The 20,819-nt window shown below is 22.4% G+C and overlaps 7 protein-coding genes across 7 annotated transcripts; 2 read left to right on the top strand and 5 right to left on the bottom strand. All coding sequences in view use genetic code 6, as the record gives it.

Moving 5' to 3' along the window:
* Positions 1 to 787: 787 nt before the first annotated feature.
* Positions 788 to 2,191, top strand: TTHERM_00070990 (UDP-N-acetylglucosamine-dolichyl-phosphate N-acetylglucosaminephosphotransferase, putative; the record flags this gene model as incomplete). Its single annotated transcript, XM_001007837.3, has 2 exons — positions 788 to 1,325; positions 1,581 to 2,191. The coding sequence occupies 2 exons, from the start codon at positions 788 to 790 to the stop codon at positions 2,189 to 2,191; spliced, it is 1,149 nt and encodes a 382-aa protein (XP_001007837.1).
* Positions 2,192 to 2,611: 420 nt separating this feature from the next.
* On the bottom strand, positions 2,612 to 4,790 carry TTHERM_00070980 (acyl-coenzyme A oxidase, putative; the record flags this gene model as incomplete). The annotated part of the gene is made up of 3 exons (XM_001007836.3): positions 2,612 to 3,924; positions 4,012 to 4,116; positions 4,250 to 4,790. The coding sequence occupies 3 exons, from the start codon at positions 4,788 to 4,790 to the stop codon at positions 2,612 to 2,614; spliced, it is 1,959 nt and encodes a 652-aa protein (XP_001007836.2).
* An 880-nt stretch (positions 4,791 to 5,670) lies between these two features.
* TTHERM_00070970 (Serine/Threonine kinase domain protein) lies at positions 5,671 to 8,024 on the bottom strand (the record flags this gene model as incomplete). The annotated part of the gene is made up of 4 exons (XM_001007835.4): positions 7,834 to 8,024; positions 7,380 to 7,662; positions 6,942 to 7,226; positions 5,671 to 6,495 (listed from the first exon to the last, which is right to left on the bottom strand). Exons 1-4 carry the CDS (start codon positions 7,929 to 7,931, stop codon positions 5,671 to 5,673), a joined length of 1,491 nt encoding a protein of 496 aa, XP_001007835.3. The 5' UTR covers positions 7,932 to 8,024.
* A 1,415-nt stretch (positions 8,025 to 9,439) lies between these two features.
* On the bottom strand, positions 9,440 to 10,245 carry TTHERM_00070960 (MORN motif protein; the record flags this gene model as incomplete). Its single annotated transcript, XM_001007834.1, has 2 exons — positions 9,440 to 9,762; positions 9,810 to 10,245. 2 exons carry the CDS (start codon positions 10,243 to 10,245, stop codon positions 9,440 to 9,442), a joined length of 759 nt encoding a protein of 252 aa, XP_001007834.1.
* A 1,349-nt stretch (positions 10,246 to 11,594) lies between these two features.
* TTHERM_00070950 (Serine/Threonine kinase domain protein) lies at positions 11,595 to 14,248 on the bottom strand (the record flags this gene model as incomplete). The annotated part of the gene is made up of 4 exons (XM_001007833.3): positions 11,595 to 12,374; positions 13,217 to 13,501; positions 13,757 to 13,979; positions 14,166 to 14,248. The coding sequence occupies 4 exons, from the start codon at positions 14,246 to 14,248 to the stop codon at positions 11,595 to 11,597; spliced, it is 1,371 nt and encodes a 456-aa protein (XP_001007833.2).
* A 1,562-nt stretch (positions 14,249 to 15,810) lies between these two features.
* On the top strand, positions 15,811 to 16,497 carry TTHERM_00070940 (hypothetical protein; the record flags this gene model as incomplete). The annotated part of the gene is made up of 1 exon (XM_001007832.2): positions 15,811 to 16,497. Exon 1 carries the CDS (start codon positions 15,919 to 15,921, stop codon positions 16,495 to 16,497), a length of 579 nt encoding a protein of 192 aa, XP_001007832.2. The 5' UTR covers positions 15,811 to 15,918.
* Positions 16,498 to 17,031: 534 nt separating this feature from the next.
* Positions 17,032 to 20,239, bottom strand: TTHERM_00070930 (ATPase, histidine kinase-, DNA gyrase B; the record flags this gene model as incomplete). The annotated part of the gene is made up of 4 exons (XM_001007831.2): positions 17,032 to 17,945; positions 18,026 to 19,669; positions 19,731 to 19,865; positions 19,990 to 20,239. The coding sequence occupies 4 exons, from the start codon at positions 20,237 to 20,239 to the stop codon at positions 17,032 to 17,034; spliced, it is 2,943 nt and encodes a 980-aa protein (XP_001007831.2).
* Between the last annotated feature and the right edge of the window lie 580 nt (positions 20,240 to 20,819).

Genomic DNA, 20,819 nt, shown 5'->3' on the forward strand with positions numbered 1-20,819 from the left:
TCTCCATTTAATTTCTACATGCAAAATAAATACGAATGTAATGATAATCAAAACTAAAATTAAATAAATAAATTTATAAAAAGTTTTAACTACTATTTTACTTGAAAAATTTTATAACTTTCAAATATAAATATTTTAACATTTAACATCGATCAGAAATAAATTTTTTATTAGAAAGATAATTAATTAAAGAAGAATTTTTTTATAAAAAAACATATATTTAACTACATAAAAAATTAATTGATAAATTTAAGAGATAAAATTTTAGAAAATCTTTTATAATAATATAACAAAATATTATTAATGATGATGATTAATTTAAACAAGGAATACATTTCACAAATAATATCTTTAAGTTAGACAATTTTATTCAATTAAAAACAAAAATATGCTAAAATATTCTATATTTAAGAAGTAAATATTTATATAGCATCTACCTATTTAATTATCTATCTATTTATCTATTACTTTTTGGATGTAATCAATTTTTCTATAAAGTGTCTTCTTCTAGTAAAAAAATAAGTATTTTTATAGATAATTATAAAGAATATAATTTTGTGTTGTTTTGTTTTGTTGTGTGCTAATGTGAGTGTTTATTTCTTTATCAAAATACCTCATCAAATAAATTTGATCACACTTGTTAAAAAACTATTAGACATACTTTTATTTTTAAGTAATTAACAAAATTTATTACTAATTAAATTATCTTCATTCAATAAATTAAATTTTAATAGATCTAAATAATTAGGTAATAATAATAAGTATACTTAGAAGTCTTTTAAGGATAATGCAGCTTTAAGATGTACTAATCCACTCAAGCGTACTACTCGCCACTAGTAGCACTGCTTACTATTACTATTATAAGTTATAGTCATTAGCATTTTTGCTTTATCTAGTAGTTTCATCTACAACTTATTTAGCAGTATTTTACATGATTCCTAAAATAAAAAAATTTACTCTTAATGCTGGTTTGTATGGAAAAGATATTAATAAAAAAGGTACACCAGAAGGTGAGTTGCAAATACCTGAAACGCTAGGAATAGTACCTGCTACTATATTTATCATTTTTAATATGGTAGGTGTTTTATATTCATATAAATAGCACTCTACAAGTCATATTGCATTTGAGCATTGTGCAGGAATGCTATCTATTTGTTTTATTATTTTCCTAGGATTTTGCGATGATGTTTTTGATTTACCCTGGCGCTATAAAATTCTTCTGCCTAATTTAGCAAGTCTACCAATCCTTGTAGCATATGAAGGAGTCACTCATGTTGTTTTACCTATATTTTTGCGTCCATATTTAGGAAATTATGTCAATTTAGGTAAATTTTTAGCATAAATAAGTTTAAACATAGAAAAAATATTTGAATAAAAGATTTAGATAAGTTAAATAAATTTTTTTCAAGATAAATGAATTTACTTTTTAAAAAATATAAAATCTATTTTAAAATTGAAAATTTAGAATTTTGTATTTCGTCAATCAAGAGAAAAATTAAATTTAAATTAAGTTTATTGAAACAAGAGTTAAATAAATTATAAATAACATTAAATTAAGTACTATTTCTATATAAAAATAGGTATTTTATATTACCTTTATATGATGGCTGTTGTTACTTTTTGCACTAATTCTATTAATATTTATGCTGGCATTAATGGGTTAGAAGTTACCTAAAGTATAATTATAGCCTGTAGTATTTTACTTTACAACCTAACTGAACTGTGGCTTGGTGAATAATAGACATTCTCACACACTATTAGCATTTAAATAATTTTACCTTTCATCTTTTGTACTCTTGGTTTATACTACTATAATAAATACCCTTCTTAAGTATTTGTTGGTGACACATTCTGCTACTGGAGTGGAATGGTCTTTGCCACAGTTGGAATTCTGGGTCACTTTTCTAAGACACTTTTATTATTTTTCATACCTTAAATTTTAAATTTCGTTTATTCCTTTCCTTAGTTGATGAAAATAATACCTTGTCCTCGTCATAGACTTCCTTATTACAATGTAGAAACTAAAAAATTGGAAAAAGTAAAAACCAATTTAAATCTAATTAATCTTTATTTATGGATTCGTGGCCCTCTCTCTGAAAAAGATCTTTGCAAAGAATTAGTTATTTTATAAATTTCTTGCTCTATTTTAGGTTTCTTTATTAGATACTATGGAGCTCATTTGATGTTCTGAAATAATATCAAAAATATTGTTTATTTCTATAAATTAATAAATATATAATAAAATGTATGATGCATACATAACATACATATATACCAATTTCAACTCTAAAAAATATATTAAATTCTTTTATGATAATATTTTATAACAAAGTAAATTAAATTAGCAATATTAGTGCAAATTTATTAAAAAATATATTTGATAGAAAATTTATTTTTCTCACAATTATTTGTCATTGATGACAAAAATAAATAAATAAATAAAAACTTATTCTTTTATATCAATCCAATATTTAAATACTAGATTAGTATTTTATGAAAAACTAAAATTTAATAGATTTATTTATAAATAAAAAGTTGATATCCAAAAAACTGTTTACCACATCACAAAAATTTAATTTACATAATATATTTAAATTTAATCTATTATTTTTCATAATCTTGGTGTTTATTTTTATTATTCATTAGCCAATTCAGTGAATGTTTCGGTTAGGTATGCCTCGATATTTTATGATTCTTTTTCAAAAACATCAACGCTATTTGAATTTTAGAATTCTTTTATAGGATTTTCAAAGGAATCAATTAAAAACTTGTCATTAATTTGTGTGTAAAGCTAGTATTTAAGATTAGCAATTGGGGCTAGTTTGGAAGCATTAGATAACTAATATGTGAACATAAGTACTTTGTATAAATCTACCATACTCAAAAGGTAAATGTGGAGTAGTGTTTAGAGTGTTTTTTCTGTTTTGCTTTCAAAAGAATTCTACAAAAGATAGGACCTACAAAATCTTACGTTCATAACATGTATGAAAAATTTACTGTAATTAACTATCCTGTCTTGGTATTACTCATTCAGTAATTTGTGAATCGGCTTTTCGCCAGTTTTTATTTCTGAATAAATACTTTAAGCAACATCCTAAATGTATAAAAATAAGGTCATTTCAAGAGCCTTCATTACTGATTCAAAGTCATTCATATTTAAATTATGGAGAACATCAACAGCTTTTCTCTAGAATGCACAATCTACAAAGAATGAAAGTTCTCCTCCAAGCATGAATTTTTCTTTATCAGAAAGTGATTCCTTACTCTTTTTAGCTTTTTAAATAACCATAAAGAGTTTCAAGAGGTATTTACCAGTTTGTTGTAGAAGGACATGATTATCTCCTTCGTATGTTGGAGCTGGAATTGAATCTCCAAGCCTCTGTGGTTATCCACTCCAATTCAAATGACCAATAGGATCATTATAAATAAGGTTTTAGCGAACTGTTTAGAGCTATGCCCAAGAGCTACAAGCTTTGAACCCTGCTGATAGTATATGAATTTCAGCAAGAATAGAAAGAATATTTGGATCATCCTGCTATATTGCTTTTTAATATCTTGCATACATTTCCTTTAATTTTAGTGAACTCATTAAATATGAAGTCATTCTAGCAAAATCTTCTTTGAAATAAATATCTCGAATACCTATTTACTTCTTTTACAGATGATAAGTTTCTTCACAATATTTTTTTGCTAACTCTCTATTATGATAAGCTAAATGGGTTGAGCTTAAAGCTCCAAAGCAAAACGAAGCTACAAGTATAACTCTTAAATTTAGCATGCTACCATATCCTAATTTGATAGCCTTTTTTCCTGCTATTTTAAAGCTACCATCCTTTGAAACTTAACAATATCTCATTAATAAGTTTTCTCTAGGTATTCTGTAATTCTTCAGATATAAATAACCATTATCAGTATACTAGAAACCTATTTTATTATCAAATAATAAATGTTATTTAGTTTATTTAATATAAAATCAATAGTTAAACTAATTTAATATTTATAAATTATTACCAAACTTAGGACCAATGTCTCCTGCTTCTACTCCTGGATATTATTTCATTTGATTGTTTTTATCTCTAATAGGCACTACAAAAGTTTATACTCCAATATATTGACCTTTAAATTATAATTTGAAAAATGAAAACAACTAAGGTAGATGTTTCTAAAAAATATTGACTTAATTAAATCAATATTTATAATCAAAGAATTTTTATTATAAGAAATCTGATCATATATATATTTTTTTTACCTTTAACAAATGTTTAGGCTTAAAAGACACAATGGGTACAGTTAATACCCAGAACTCCTGGCCAATATTTGCCAGATTTAGGATCTTAGCTGTTTAGAATAAAAGAATCTGTTTCTAAATCATAGTCTGCCCTTGAAAGCAATCCTTAAACATCAGAACCATGACCCATTTCTGTCTATGCATATGCTCCTAACACTTAAAAATTAAGAGCTAAATTTTCCCAATATTTGACCTGCTCAGGAGTACCAAGCATCTAAATTGTAGACAGAAAAGCATTAAAGTGAAGGAATAGTACTCCTATTTCTGTTACCAAGTGCATGTTTTGGATAAGCTATTAATCTTTTCCTTTCATAATAGCTGCCAAGTTTTTAAAATTTTTAGCTAATTTAATAAATCCTTCTTTTTGATTCATAGAAAACATTTTGCCCACAAAAGGAGTTGAGTCAGGATACTTAGAATACAACTCACTTCTAGCTTACTTTACTTGCTAGTATAGGTTCTCCCCTAAAATAGCCTTATTATAGAGAGTCCTTAAATCCATAATTTAGAAATATTAGCTAATATTTATATTTATTGTGTATGTATGCCTTTACTAAATCTTAAACCTTTTAATTAATTACAAATTTTATTAATAAAAACTCTTTTGGAAATTAAATTTTGATGTCTTTTTTATACAATAGTTGTAAAAATGACTTGAAGTAAGTCTTTATGAGTTCATCAATGATGTCAACATAAAATCTAAATGATTTTACCTCAAATATACAAAATTTAGCTAATAATTGCTCGTATTTTATCATAATTCACATACTTTATAAGTTAAATTTTAAATTTGTTGTAAGGAAACAATATATCTTCAAAGATTTAAAATTAATTTAATATTATTTCCTGAAACAGAACAAAAATTGAAGAATCATCAACTTTTTTTAAATTTTACTCATTAAAAAAATTTGATTTATTTTTGATGCTGTTTTTTGAATTTAAGTGAATAAATATATTTTATAAATTGAAGTATAATTTGTTTAAAACTAAAAAGTAAGTAAGTAAGTAAATAAGTAAGTAAGTAAATTAATTGTAATAAAATAAATATATTACATAAACATAAATATATTAAGATTGTTAGTTATTATAGGTTGAAAATAGTTTATAATTAATTTAATTAGTGATGTAATTTTATTTAGTAATTTGAAATAAATGAATAGAAAATATTTTCATTTATAACATTCTTTGAGCAGTAATCCGATTAGTTATTAATTATATAATTATATAATGTTTATTCGTATCTAGTAACATAGCATACCATAATCAATATTAGTTTATATCTGATTATAAATGTTAATAAATAAATTATTCATTTATCTACAATTATCAATTTGTTTTTCATATAACATTTATAATTTTTTTGATGCAGATAAATTTTTCAATCATTTCTTTTTGGATTTATCTCTTGAGATACACCCGAAGGCAATCATTATTTTGTCAAAGAAAGTTTCTTCTTCTTCTTATTACTATACTTTTCTATTGTTCATTAGCTTTATTTTTTCATAGACACCACTGTGCATAAGAGAGGGCTCCTCTACTTCTTATATGCCTTAGAAAGCATAGCCCTTTTATCTATTATTTGAAGAGTAGGTACGCTTTTTATCCGTTTAGTCGGTATTCTACTTTTTATAGTCATGAGAATGGTTAGAGTTATTCCTTGATCTATCATTATTTAGTGTTTAAGCTCTGTTGACTCTTTCTTTAAGAGTGGTATCTAAATTTCCAAAGCTACTAAATGAATTCATAGAGCTCGGATGGTTGATTCTTGCTTCTTATTATTAAAGCACTTGATTAATATCAATATTCATTTTCTTATATTGTCTCATCATCCATGGGTGGTCAAATATTTATGCCATTGTAAGTCTATACTCAGGGTTAGGCTGTAAAATATTTTTAATCAGATCTACCAAATCGAATTCGAGGTTAGGTCTAAATTAGATAGGCTTATTTTTGCTTATATTATCTAACTTTTAGTTTTGGTTATTTCCTTAAAAAGGAGCGTATCCATGAACTAACTCAAATAGTAGAACCCCTAAAGACCAGATATCAATACGATGATCATAAGTCGAGCGCTTAACCATTTCAGGAGCCATGTAATCAACTGTCCCACAGAATGTTGTTCTTATTTAATTATTAGAATTTTCAGCACTCCATCCAAAATCGCAAACTTTAATATTGTTCCCTTAGTCTACAAGAAGATTCTCAGGCTTTTTTAAAATAAATTTTTAAATTATTTTTATTTGAGCCAAGTAAATAAATAAATAAAATGAAACAATTGCATAAATTTTTAATAACAATTTATTTTGTAAGGTAAAGTTTGATATTTTTTTTAATTTTAATGAAAGGATATTCTATTTATTTACATTATGTACTAACTCAATATATCTTTAAAAAACCTATCAAAATTGCTAAAAAAATGAACAAATTAATGTTAATATTTTATAAGAGTCTATTTCTTTTAATGGTTTATATTGTGAATCTAAATTCAGTTAATTTAAATTTTGCTACTATTATTCTCATATCTTTGTTAAGGAATTATTTCTGGAAAGAAGATGAAATATTTAAAGAAAATTAAGTTTTTGGCATTGTGTTAGAATCGAAAGTTATTCGTTTTAAATAATATAATATAAAATTTATTAATATTTTTTATTACTTTTAGATCTCTATGAATAATTTGGTTGTGATGCAAATGGTCAATAGCTAAGCAGGTCTAATAGAAATACCAGAAGGCTACAGACTCATCCATTTTATTAGCTTTTTTGAGAACGCTGAAAAGGTTGCCTCTTTGGGCATACTCCAGTACAAGATAAACATTTTGTTTATCTTCAAAATAATGAAATAATTTACAGATATTAGGATGGACCATTCTTTTTTAAATTTTGATTTCTCTTTTCAAATTATCAATGGTGCAGAATTTAAAAATTTAAGACTTTTGCATCTTTTATTAAAAAAATTAGAAATAATTTAACTTAACAAATTCAGTGAATTATAGATTCAATTATGAAAATAAATAGATAAACTAAGAATTAAATGCTGCATTCTAATTAAATAATTTATTTGTTTTCTTAATTTAAAAATGTTAAATAATTACAATTTTTATAGCAAATCTCTCTTTTGTGTATTTATCATATGCCAGTCTTACAACACCATAAGACCCAGCACCTAATTATCCAGGGTTAGCCCACTCATAATCATTGAGAGTTTTTCTCAAAGGTGATTACCTCGAGGAAACCGATTAAGAATCGGAATGATTAGCACTATTTTGTCTTTATGTGTTTAACTTAAGAGGCTATTCATTTTATGTATAGAGTTTGTCTGTTTAGTAATAGGTATCATTACCTGGGGTAGGAGTGACATATTAATATTCCTGTTGGCTTTTTATAATTATTCAAATATTTAATATTGACTCAAATTATCTATAAATTTCTTTTTAGCATAGTTGCTTTGATATTGTTTGTGCAGTTAATAGTTTGTAAAAATTTAAAATACAATATTCCATCATACTTCTTAATGCATTTATTTTAAATATTAAAAAAATAATTTACTTGTAAGGAGTTGCAAAAGCATTATTGTATTAATTGTAATCATTTGGACTTAGGTATTAAGGATTATACTAATTTTCTTTGTTTCTATTGACCCTCATTTATTATAAATTTTTAATCTTAATTACTATTATTCTTTCAAAATGTTGATTGGTGCTATATCTAATCTTTTAATTGAAGTTAATTAATTAGTTTTTAATAATAATAATTATAAACAATATTTACTTTTTACTATTGAATATATTATTATGTCAATCATTCTTTTATTTCTAATTGTTATTATAAAGGCTTAATTATGTTTACATAATCTCTTTTTTCATTTTGTTTCATTTCATAGGACCCTTATTGAAAAGTAATACAAAAATTTAAATGATTTGAAAATTCAAAGATAGATTTAAGCTAAATAAAGAGAAAGTAGAGTTAGTTATTAAGCCAGTACTGAAAGATTTTGTTAAAACTTTTATTGAGCAAAGAAAGAGCAAAAATTATATTAGTAATTATTTTAAACTAAATGCTTCAAATGAGTTAATTTCATTTAATAGCTATTATTTCACCCAATTAAGTTTTTGTAAACATATTTGTTACTAAGAGCTTTATGTTATTGTTTTAAAAAAATTATAAATTCATAATAACATTTTTAATTTACAGTTTAAGAGCACACATAAAATTTGGAAAAATTTTAGAACTTTTTTATCAATAAAATTATCTGACTATAAATTAAGGTTATAATCTGTAAATTACTTTTTTTTAAGGAATAAGCTTAAATGAAGTTACAAGCACAGATTGTTTTTATTTAATTTCTTAGCTAGTAAGTAGATATCACTAAGTTAAAATGATTAGAAAGACAATTTATAGTATATTTTAAACTAAAATTAGTTAGTTAGTTAGCTGGTCTCAATTATTCTGATTTTCTTCTTAAAAATACTAAGCTGAATATTTGATGGATTTCTAAAAGCGAAATAAACTTTCTGTAAATTTATATATCTTTAAATTTTTCCTATCCATAATATTTCATAAAATATAATTTTAAAAATATTTGAATTTATTCATTCTGTAAAGAATAAAAATATTAGTCTTACCATTTTATTTAGTATTTGCTTCTTGATTGATTTATTTTAGTGTTCTACTAAAATAATCTTTATTCATAAATAAACTGTAAATATTACAATTTATGTTTTTTTGTAATTATTTTTAAGATTTATTTTTACAAAATCATATTTTTGGAAACATAAAATAAGATTTTTTAAGTCAGTAATAAATTCAAATAGCCAAAAAAAGGAATTCATCAAATTGTAGTTATATATAATATTATACATTATATTAAGCAAATATGAAAATACTTTATCTTTACAAATCTAATCATAAATATATTTTAAAAAATAAAATTATATTATTATTTTAGTTGTTTTGGTCTGAAATTAAAAGATAAATAAATAATTTTGGTAAATAGTTGTTAATAATGGATTATGTAATAGAAAATTAATGATTAAGCTATTAATTAATAACTTTATAAGACTAAATTTTGCTAGATATAATAATATTTCTAATAAATTTTCCAATAGTTTATCAAACTACTATATAAATATTACAAATCTATTTTATAAATTTATCAAATCTACTTTATTATTTTATCATTGTGATATATACCTCTGCTAATTAATGAACCTTTGCTATATAATTCACCATATCCAAATCTTTTATTATCTTTCCAAAATCCATGATATATTTCACCATTTTTGTAGAATTTTTTTCCATAACCATTGGCTTGATTATCATCATGTTCACCTATATATGATTCTTATAAGGGCCACTCTCCATATCCTTGATAGGCATCATCTTTATTATACCCTTAGTGAATTAATCCAGTAGAAGATATATAGTATCCCTTTCCACAAGCCTTGTCATTTTTAAAATACCCTTCATAAAAAGCACCTAAGTTAATAATTAATATGCAATAAAATAAAAAAATTTTTATTTACCTGAGTCAAAAAACTCAATTCCTCTTCCATTTCTCTACTCATCTTTCATTTAAAAATAACCACAACAATTAGTAAACTTTTTAAAAACTAATGCAGGAGCTTCAAAATTCTCTAATTCAACATTCTCAAAAAAGAAATCTCCTCTTTACTCTAAACTAGCTCTCACTTACTTACTTAATTTTTAAACAAGCGATTTTATATCTTGCGAGTTTTTTTACTTTTCTTTTTTGTATTACTCTTCTGCCACATTAGAAGAATCAAAAAATATTATACTTTTTAGTTTGTCTAATTAGTTATTTATTTGATTGGATATAAATAAAAAATGATTTTTAAATCTGTCTAATGATATTTAGTCTTTCGAAACATTTTATTTGATTTGTTCCGTGAATTTCTTTATCTATGTCAGTAAGTTTTCTTAAAATTGATCCAAGTCCATGTTTTAAAAGATAGTATTTAATAAATTAAAATCTAAAATTAGTGATTCTTCTAATCAATCTATTTTTTAAATGTAAACTTTTAAATCAAAAACTGTAATAAAGTATTTTTATTACCATTTATTAATTAAAATGATTAAATTGTTAAACCTTTATTCAAGTTTTTAAAATTATTTCATTTAGAAGGAATAGGTTAAAATATTTTTTATTTTAATGAAATTTTTAATTTAATATTAATTCCTTAATTTATCTAAATATTATTTGTAAAATTTTTATAGATTCTTTTAATAAAGCTAAGTTAATTAACAAAATTATTTTTTATCTAGATAAAACACTTAATTAAATATATTATTTAAATTTGCATGAAAAATAATTTTGAATAAAATAAAATTCTAATTTTAGAAGTAGGATTGATTACCTAGTTTTTTAATAATTTAAAAAAAATGTATCTAAATAATTTTTTTTACATACTTCAAGCTCAAATAGCTTAATTATTTAGCAAAAACTTGTATTTTATAAATAAGATATTAAAAAATAAATCCAGATATCAAAACAAGAATATTTGTATGAATCATCAAAAACTCAAATTCTTTTTGTAAACAATATCCCTAAATAAATTGGTTATTATTTATGTTTGTTTGTTTGATTAATTAATCAGAATTTAAAAATAAATTCAAAATTTAAAAAAAAAAATTATTTTTTGAAAAAAGTTAAATTGAATTTCTTTATATTTTAAAAAATAACAACATTTATTTTAATATTTACTTTGCAGTGTACAACTAGAAGAAAAATGCACTAAAATATGATGAATTTTATTTAAATATAATGAACAATTTCAATTATTTAATTGATATATTTTAATAAACTTTGATTGTAAATATTGAGTGTAGTATGCACAATTAAATAATTGAGATAAATAATTAATTCCTACTTAATCAAAATAGTTAATTGAAATAAATATAGACTCTGATTAATAAATGATTAAAATGTAATTAAGATATTACATCATCTTTTATTACTAATTCTAATCATTTTTTTTTGTTATTATTCAAGACATATTGTAGTAAAAGTATATAGATATTATTAGTTTATTAATGCTTTATTATTTGTGTGTGTGTGTGTGTGTTAATAGATCAATATTTTATTCTGCCATCTTCTTTTATATTATTTAATTTAATTTATTTGCTTATATTATTTATATATTTGGTATTTAATTTATTGTATTTTCACTATTGCTATTATTAATATAAATTATTATTATTACAGTAATTATTTATTTGTTCATTTTAATAGAATTTATTTTGTGTGTATTAAACAATCCATTTTGTAAATAAAACTTGCTTTATATTAATCAGTTTTTATTTTTATCTCTTGTCATACAACCAAAAGCAATCAAGAATCTGTCTAAGAAAGACTCTTCTTTATTTTATTTTTCAGCTGTATTGTTTGGGTTTTATATAGGTTATTATGGAGCATAGTACATAGAGTTACTGTCCATGTAACGAGGATAGATATTTTAATTTGAATTTTAAGAATAGTACATATTAGATTAATATTAATTTTTAGGGAAAGTCTACATTTTTTAGAATGATCTATCATTTGAAGAAGCAATGCTATCGTTAACTGAGTTGATTGATGGTTAATCAGCAACAATATGTTTAGTGTGTATGGATCTGGAGCCAAGAGTATTTTAGTTTTACTACTTCATTACTTCATCAATATTGATACCAGTTCTTTTGTAAAACTTAACCATCCATCTGTGTCTAAATATATCATCCATTGATAATCTGTGAAGAGGATTATGTTATAAAATACCACGAATTAATTCTTCCAAATCTTTTGGGACAAATGGTTCAAAGACTATTTCCTAGCGGTTGCGGATATTTTTTAATTTTGTTTAATCATCGTGACCCAAGAAAGGAGCATATCCATGGATAAGTTCATATAATAAAATTCCTAAGCACCATATGTCGACTCTGTGATCATGAGGTTGATTTTCGATCATTTCGGGTGGCATATAATCAACTGTTCCGCAAAATGTTTTTCTTACTATACTATTTCTTTATTCAGCACTCCATCCAAAGTCACATAACTTTATGTCTCCTTTTCCATCAATAAGTAAGTTCTCAGGCTAAATAATTTAGAAATAAAATTAATTTTGAATAAACAAACAATAATAATAAATCATTTCATTAAAAAAAGTTTTAATCATATTTTTAAATTGAAAGTGAGTAATTGAGATGAAATTCTGTTGAAAATTGAAAAAAAATTTTTAATAATTGTTGATAAATTAGATTTCCCTTTGTTTTTCTAACGAAAATAGTGCTTTTTGGTGGGATTAATAATATTGTTTGTTACTTTAAATTTTCTATTATTGAATCTATATTTATTTATTAACTCAGCAAGCGTTTTGCTATTAAGTTAGATAGACAGAAAGACGGTGGGAGGAAGGATTGATTAATTGATTTAAATTGAAAAGTAATAATCTAAAACTAATATATAAATTAAATCTATAATTATAATAGAGAGATGAATTGATTATTAATTATTACTATTTTAATTAACCAATTTTTTCTCAACAGTAATAAAGTATCCAACCGTCATTTCAATCAAATATTGAAGTAGGTTTTTATTTTTTTTAAATTTTGATTTTATTTCTAAAATTAATGTCATGCTTGCTAATTATTTTTCTAATTTACACTAATACTTCTGAAAATAGATTTGATTAACTTTGCTAATAATGTTCATGCTTTGATTTTTAGTATAATAGCTTTTATGATACTTCTTCCCATAAATTTTTCATAAATTTAAATGCATTAAAAATCATTTAAGTAAGTCTGATGGAATTAAATATTATCCATAAAATCAAATTTTTATAATGTTAGACTGTTCTAGCACTTATTTTTCACTCAATAACTCAACTTTTAAGATTTCATTTCATTAAAATAGAAAAATTTTTAGATAAACAAGTACCTTTAAGTCACGATGGATAATACTATTTTTATGAAGGTGATCTATTCCCAAGCAAGTTTGGTAAAAGAATCTGAATGCAAGTTCTTCAGAGAATTTTTTTACTTTACGAAGGTTATGGAATAAGCTGCCTTACTCAGCGTATTCGAGTACAAGATAAACATATTGCTTATCCTCAAAATAATGATAAAGCTTACAAATATTTGGGTGATTCATCCTCTTTTGAATTTTAATTTCCCTCTTCAAGTTATCAATCGTACAATATTGGAAAATAGTAGATTTATGCATCTAATTTATAAATTAAATTCATAAGACAATTGTATTTTATTACTGAATTTGAAATTAAAAAAGCTATTTTAACATAATGTAATTTAATTATTTTTTCATTTATTATCTCAGTTCCATTCAAAAATATGCTCAAATTCATTTGTATTTATAATGCATTTATATTTTCTAAGACTCTAAATTGTAAATACATATTAACTCAATAATACTTCTGTCCAAATAAACCTAAATTTGAGAATTAATATAACAATTATCTACCATTTTTATTGCGTATTTTTGTCCGTCTGATTTATCAATAGCCAATCTCACTGTGCCATAGGAACCTTGACCCAAAAATGCCTTTTTATCTTTTTGGTCTAAGAAGGTATAATCATCAACAGTTTTTCTAGACTAATTTCTAGTGCTTGTGGAAGACTAGTCATCTTTTGAACTGCGACTTGCTGCATAATTAGGTTTTGCTGCTTATTAGTTGTCTTTACTCCTAAACATTTTCAAAGGAAATAAGGATTAAAAATTTAGTATTCCATATAAAAAATTAGATTAAATCCATTTTCATTTAAAGTAAATAAGCAAAAATAAATTTTTTAGCTCCAAAAGTTAATCTTTTCTTATTTGGTATGCTTGAAAAATAAACAATTTCTACTGTAAAAAATAATTTGTTAATTACCAATTTATATCTGAAATCGGCCTATTTTAGTAATCGCTATAGCCTCCATAATTATTTGGCTGTTGCTAAAGTGATGAATACATTTGGTTATGATTCAAGTTTACTATTAACTCTAATTTTATTTTAAACCTGCCCTTATTCCTAGGTGCTTGTAGTTATTACTATTAATTTTTTACTTGCTTCCGTTTTGGATATATGATAAATTAATTGAATAAATCAATGTATAAGTTAGACTTTAAGCTTTTAGGTTTGTTTGTTTCTTATTTTTTTCTTTGTATATTGTTTTTAATTAATTTAATTTGTTTATCAATATTTTTTATGTGATCCTTTTCCTTTTTTATCACTCATAAAAATTCCAATTAAATTAATTTTTGGTTGAATGTCTGATCCATCCCATTTAATTTCTAATCAATCATCTCTACATTTTACTTTAACTCATATGTACTTTGCTATTATCAATATTTTTTATTTCCAATTCTAACTTAATAAATAAGGGTTTCTTTTTTTGATTGATACTATTACTTTTTTTAAGACAGCGGATGAAGTAAGTCCAAACTCGTAATTTAAAATTTACCTTGCTTGATTTTTTTTTTTCATCAACATGCTAAATAGATAAGCAATTGTTTTCATTCTCGTATTTAAAATTATTCTTCTGCTTTTACTAGTAAATTTTTTATGCAAATTAGCTAATTGAAGTTTAAAATGCAATTCATTCATACTTATTTTGTTAATTTTATAATAAATCTCGTTTTTATAAAACCAAATAGTATTTATGTTGTTGTTTTTTACAAATATTTACAATTATATTTAGCTAAATTATTATTAAATTTATGTTTATAAACAAACGAATACATTATAAAGTTAATTATATGTTTTTTTAAAAGAAAACCCTTTTTATTCAAAGTTTGCTAAAATAAATTATTTATATATTTCATGCAAATGTATTTATAAAATTCATGAAGAAGATACATAATAGATAAAATATAATAGCTATCTTAATTAAGCTTTTGCATGAACAGAATTAATTTTAATTTTCGAATTCTGTCTTTAGCGTTGAGGCTAATCAATCAGATTTATTAATAGACCTTCTATTTCTGTCTATTTTATTAAAAAAGTAACAAATAAGCTATTGAGAATGCCTTTTTTTATCATTTTTATATGAATGGTTTATTATTATAATAATTTTTATTTAAAAAAAGAAAAAATTAAAAATCAAAGGTTTTAAATATTTAATAAATTTGAAATAACCTTTGATTAAAACAATTTATTATTTTTTTTAAAATAATGTCAGAAAAGCGTTTTTTATTTGAAATTAGAGGTTTATTGCTTTCAAAATAATTCATAATTATAAAAAATTAAATAATAAGTTTTTAATCTTATTAAATTAGCAAGTATTTATTATTATTTTTTTACTTATTTTTCTACTCATCCATCTTTAATTTTATAAATAGGATTTTTGTCATAATTTTTTTTGAAAATTAAAAATATTAAATATTTGTTTGATAAATTTATTTTAGAAATGCTACTAAAAAATTTGAATATATTTCTATTCATTTATAATAAGATCCTTTATTAAATTTTTTTATTTAACTCAAAACTAAAATAGATAGAATAATTAATATAAATATAGATAAAGATTTAGTTAAAAAAGTCATATTTATCAAATTAGACTATTGTAAAATAGAATATAAAATTATAGTTGAAAGTGTAAGAAACAATTGACTTTTGTTAGAAAAATATTCAAAAGTAAAACATGAGCTTAGAATTATATAACAGGTATAATCTCTCTAAATTTGCTAGAGTATAGTATTATTCATACTAAGATGATGGCGCATAATTAGATTTCTAAAATTATCTAGATTTATGGAGTTTTAATCCTAAATACAACCTCATATCAATTGAAGATGATCAAGCCACAAGTGAATAACTAAATAATTTAAAAAATGCATAACATATAGCTAAATTTGCATCTTTTTTATCAATGGGACTTTTGTATTATGTTGGTAATGGGTTCTAAACTAATTTACCTTGGTATTTTAAATATCCTAGACATATTATCTGCCTTACTATTGGAACAATTATTCTACCAAAATATTTAATAGGGAATCGATATAATGAATATTTTATAGGCTTTAAAGAAAAATAAAACAAATATAATTAACAAATTTTATCTTAGTAATAAGATATAGAAGAAATAAAGTAAAATTTTAAAAAACCTGAATATTTAATATAAATGATTTAAGCTGATCAAAACTTGCAAAACTAACAAAATGCATCAAGTGAAGATTCTAATAATTTAGAAGATATTTTAAAAAATTAAAAAAGTAAATGAGTTAGATTATCTGATGAGAGGTTTAATTAGAATAATTCAAGTTATTTAAATTCATTATTTCAATAAAATTTAAAAGAGCGTTATGTGCCTTTTAAAAATAATAATATTTTAGTATTTTTCAATCTTAACTTTATATAATTATATCATATTAATCATATATTTGTGTAAACCTTTGCTAGATAATTCTTCATTATCTTCCCTAATTGTCTTTAAATAATATTTGTTACTTAATTAAAATAAAAATTTTAATAAATGGTTAATAACGCTTATTCTTCTTTATAAAATTACATTTTTCATATAAAAACTCAATTTGAATAAGGTGGATTTATCTGTATTATGCTATTTAAACTAAAGTTGGTTGCTTACAAAAATATATTTTGATTTTAGTTTTAATCATAAATTTTTCATTTCCATTTTATACAAAATATTTACATTGAATTTGATAAAAATATAATTTTACTATAATTTGGTTTTTTAAAATGATATAAATATAATTAATTAAAATTTAAAATAAAACCTTAGATTTTTAAATGATCAAGCTTATTTATTTTTAGATTTTATTTTTTAAATGAGTTGATTAATTTAGTTTTTAAAATTTATTTTATCTGTTATTGGTTTTTGAATATAAGAAAGTATATTTAGGTTTTCCATTTCTTTTATGTAATAAGATTCACTTCCTGCAGATATCAGAATTATTTCAGGCTAACTTATACTTTTTTCCATATTTCTTACTAATTACACCAGTTAAATACCGCTGATAATGGGCATTTATATGTCAGTTAATATTGCATCATATGAATCGTTTTTTATAGCATTTAATGCTTTAGTAGGGTCAACAAATTCATCAATTTCTATTTCATTTGAAAATTCTCTGAGATTAACTTTCAGAGAAAGTATGTTAAACTGAGAATCATCAATTAAAATCATTTTTATCATTTTTTTTATATTCAAATTTTATATTTAAATTTTTTCATTATTTTCTTAGAAAAAAAGACTTGCTTTTTTGGTATTTCCTTAAATAACTCTCCTTAATTAATTATACTCTAATGCAGATTGTTCATCTAAATATTGATTGTGGTTTTCCAAAAATATTTATATACCTTCTTAATTGTTCTAGTCTGAGGTATGTTTTGATAATTTAAAAAGCTTATTTAAATTCTCTTAAGAATCTATAAAAACATAATTGCTTTCACTTTTTAAATAGTTTGATTCAGGAGTGCTATAGCTTGTTTGATTATGAAATACATTTTTATTTGATTCACACAAAGTATTTGAAGGATCTTAATTTTCTATTATTTAATTGTTTTTCACAACTTATTACTTAATATATTTGTTTAACTCAAAATAAAATGTTGTGCCCTTTCCTTCTTCTGACTTCACTTATATTTAACTGTAGTTACTCATTATTTCTATAAATTTTTTGCAAATAATTAAGCCAAGACCTATCCCTATTTATTTATTTATATATATATAAAAATTATATTTATACTACTATTAAATAAATAAATAAATATTTAATTTCATATACCATTTGAATTTAAATTGTACTAATTAAAAGTTCCAAATTCCTTAAAGAGATTTTTTTAAATTGTAGTATTCATGCCTACTCCTGAATCTTCTACAGATATTCCAATTTTATTTTAAGATTCTTCAAATTGTTCTATATTTATCTTAATGAAACCTTCTAATGTAAATTTTAATGAATTAGAGATGAAATTCATTAAAATCTATTTAAGCCTATTTCTATCTGTCTATATTATGACTTAGTTTTCATTTTATGAATTAGTACAGATTAATTAAATATTCTTTGCTTGAGCTTAAATTTGGAAAATATCAAAAACTTCTAAAACAAGCTCTATTAAATTAAACTTTTAAATATTTAATTTTATGCTATTTGCTGACTTATTTAACTGACTATAATCAAGAATGTCATTTATCATTTAAAGAAGCATCATAGAATTTGTGTATATGATTTTTAATAGCTTTGAATGGCTAACATTTATTTTATTTGAATACTATTGGTCTTCATTTTTAAATTATTTCAGATTTTTTTTTTTTAAAGGATAAAGCTAGTTTGTTTGTGATTAACTTTTAAAATGATTAAATTAGTTACCTAATGAAGAGTCCTAAACAGAACTAAAATTAAATTAATTTTGAGCAAAATTCTTTGGTGAATTCTATTCTTCTGATATTGTTGAGCAGGTAGATTAAGTTAAATCATTTTACAAATAATCAGTAATAGAAATAATACTATTTAGAGGAGTTTTTAAATCATGAGAAACTGTTGCTAACAATTTATCTTTGTATTCATTTAGTCTCTCTAGTTACTAGTTTCTCCTTTCAATTGAATCATTACTCAATAGGACTAGAATTGCGAACTTTCCTTACCATATACAACTAGCATACTTAGCTATATAAAATTAATCTTTAAGACTAAAGCATTTTCTAGATTCTTTTATGCTAAGAATTTTTAATTCAACATTTGAAGCTTTAGAGAAATCTAATGAATTTTCATTATTTTTATCATAAATTTACTATCCAGCTTAAAAATTTTCTTACAGGATATCTTACAAAATAGTAATTTAATTTTCTGCAATTTATACTTAAGGTTAAAGAGTAGAATTCATTTAAATTATGTTTTATCCTTAACAATCATTAGACACCATTTAATTTAGTTTCTATTTTAATTAAAACTCATCATTTATTTCAAAAAGCTCTTTTGTTTTATTATTGAAGTGATTTATAATTACATCATCCCATTTGTAGATTATTTTTTATTGTGGTTAGTTTTTTTATTCACTTACTACTGTTTTACTGGTTGGATATTAGCAAGTTTTGTTATTGGAGCTCTGATAATTTTAATTCACTTTTTCGAAAGAATATGGTGGAGTGAATATTATCATTGAAGAAGGAATTAGTAAATCTATTATTTGCTGTTGAATACTAAACTTATTTAATTGATTGTAGTTCATCACAAATTAATTTTTCCTTTATTTTTCATCATAATATTATATAAATATTATTTAAAATTCCAAAAAAGCTATGATAAAAATATAAGGCAGATAATATATATCATGATAGTGTATCTAAAAAATTATTGTACAGAAGCCAATTATCATTGCTTTGCTTACCCAAGACTAATAAAATCTTGTTATAATGCAAAGACAGCAAGCTTTTGATAAAGGAAAAGGTAAAAATAAAGCTAAATTTTTTTAAAATTAAAAAATAATTACTGTACAAGCGCCAAATAAAAACATTTTATTAAACTTCATCTTCTTTCTTAACATATAAATTGTACATAATTAAAGCCATTTAAATCAAAAGGATAAAGCACATGCCTTAGTAGGCCTATTTGAAATATTTCTTTTCTTAAAATAAGATTAATTTTAAAATGATTGAATAGTGAAGTCAAAAAATATATGAGTTAAAAGTAAAGTAGAATCGTTTTTAATGAAAAAGCATTTAACATTTAATAAATGTTAGTTAACTTACTAATAACACAGATAAAAATGGTACACAGCATTAAAATAGACATGACCAAAAATTATTGAACGTTTTTCAAGATTAGGGCGTTTGAGATCAAGAATGAAATCCCAACTAAAATTTAAACTATACAGAAATAGTTTAAAATTTTTTATTAGAATATATTTTAGCTATTTTAAAAGAGATCTGCTATAATTTTTTCTTTAATAGTAAGATAAAAACTACTTAATTAGCTTTCCTAGTTCTTGTTAGAATCCATATTTTAAAGTTTTAATATACAGAGTTTATTCTCTTCTTTCAGTATTTAATTAATTTTACAATTTAAAGAAATTTAGTTGATATGAATTATTTTTCAGATTTTTTTTTCTACTTATCAAATTAGATTTGTTTTAATCAAAAACTAATAGGAATAAATTAATTTTAACGTTAATTCAATTAGTGTGTTTAATTAAGGTAAAGTTTTACTTAATTTTTTGACTTTCTAAATCGAAAATAAAAATCCTTTTAATATAAATATTTGATTTAACTAAAATTATTTGTTTATTCTGTTTAAACAATTATAATTTGGCCCTATTTAATTATTCATACTTGAAGGTTTTTTCATTAGTCAAATAAAGTATCTATATTTAATTCTTTATTAATTTCTTTGTTTTATTAAAAATAAAATAAACAATAAATTAAAAGATAATTTTAATTTATTTTTTAGATTGTAAAAATAAAATAACTTTATGACCATCCTAACAAATTTATTTTCATTTACAACTTTCAAAGAATTATTTAAATTAATTTTATTTATAAATTTAAATAAAAAATATTTAGTCGTAAATATTTAAAAAATA

The sequence above is a fragment of the Tetrahymena thermophila genome (assembly GCF_000189635.1).
Source record: "Tetrahymena thermophila SB210 genomic scaffold scf_8254811, whole genome shotgun sequence".
Taxonomy (NCBI): domain Eukaryota; phylum Ciliophora; class Oligohymenophorea; order Hymenostomatida; family Tetrahymenidae; genus Tetrahymena; species Tetrahymena thermophila.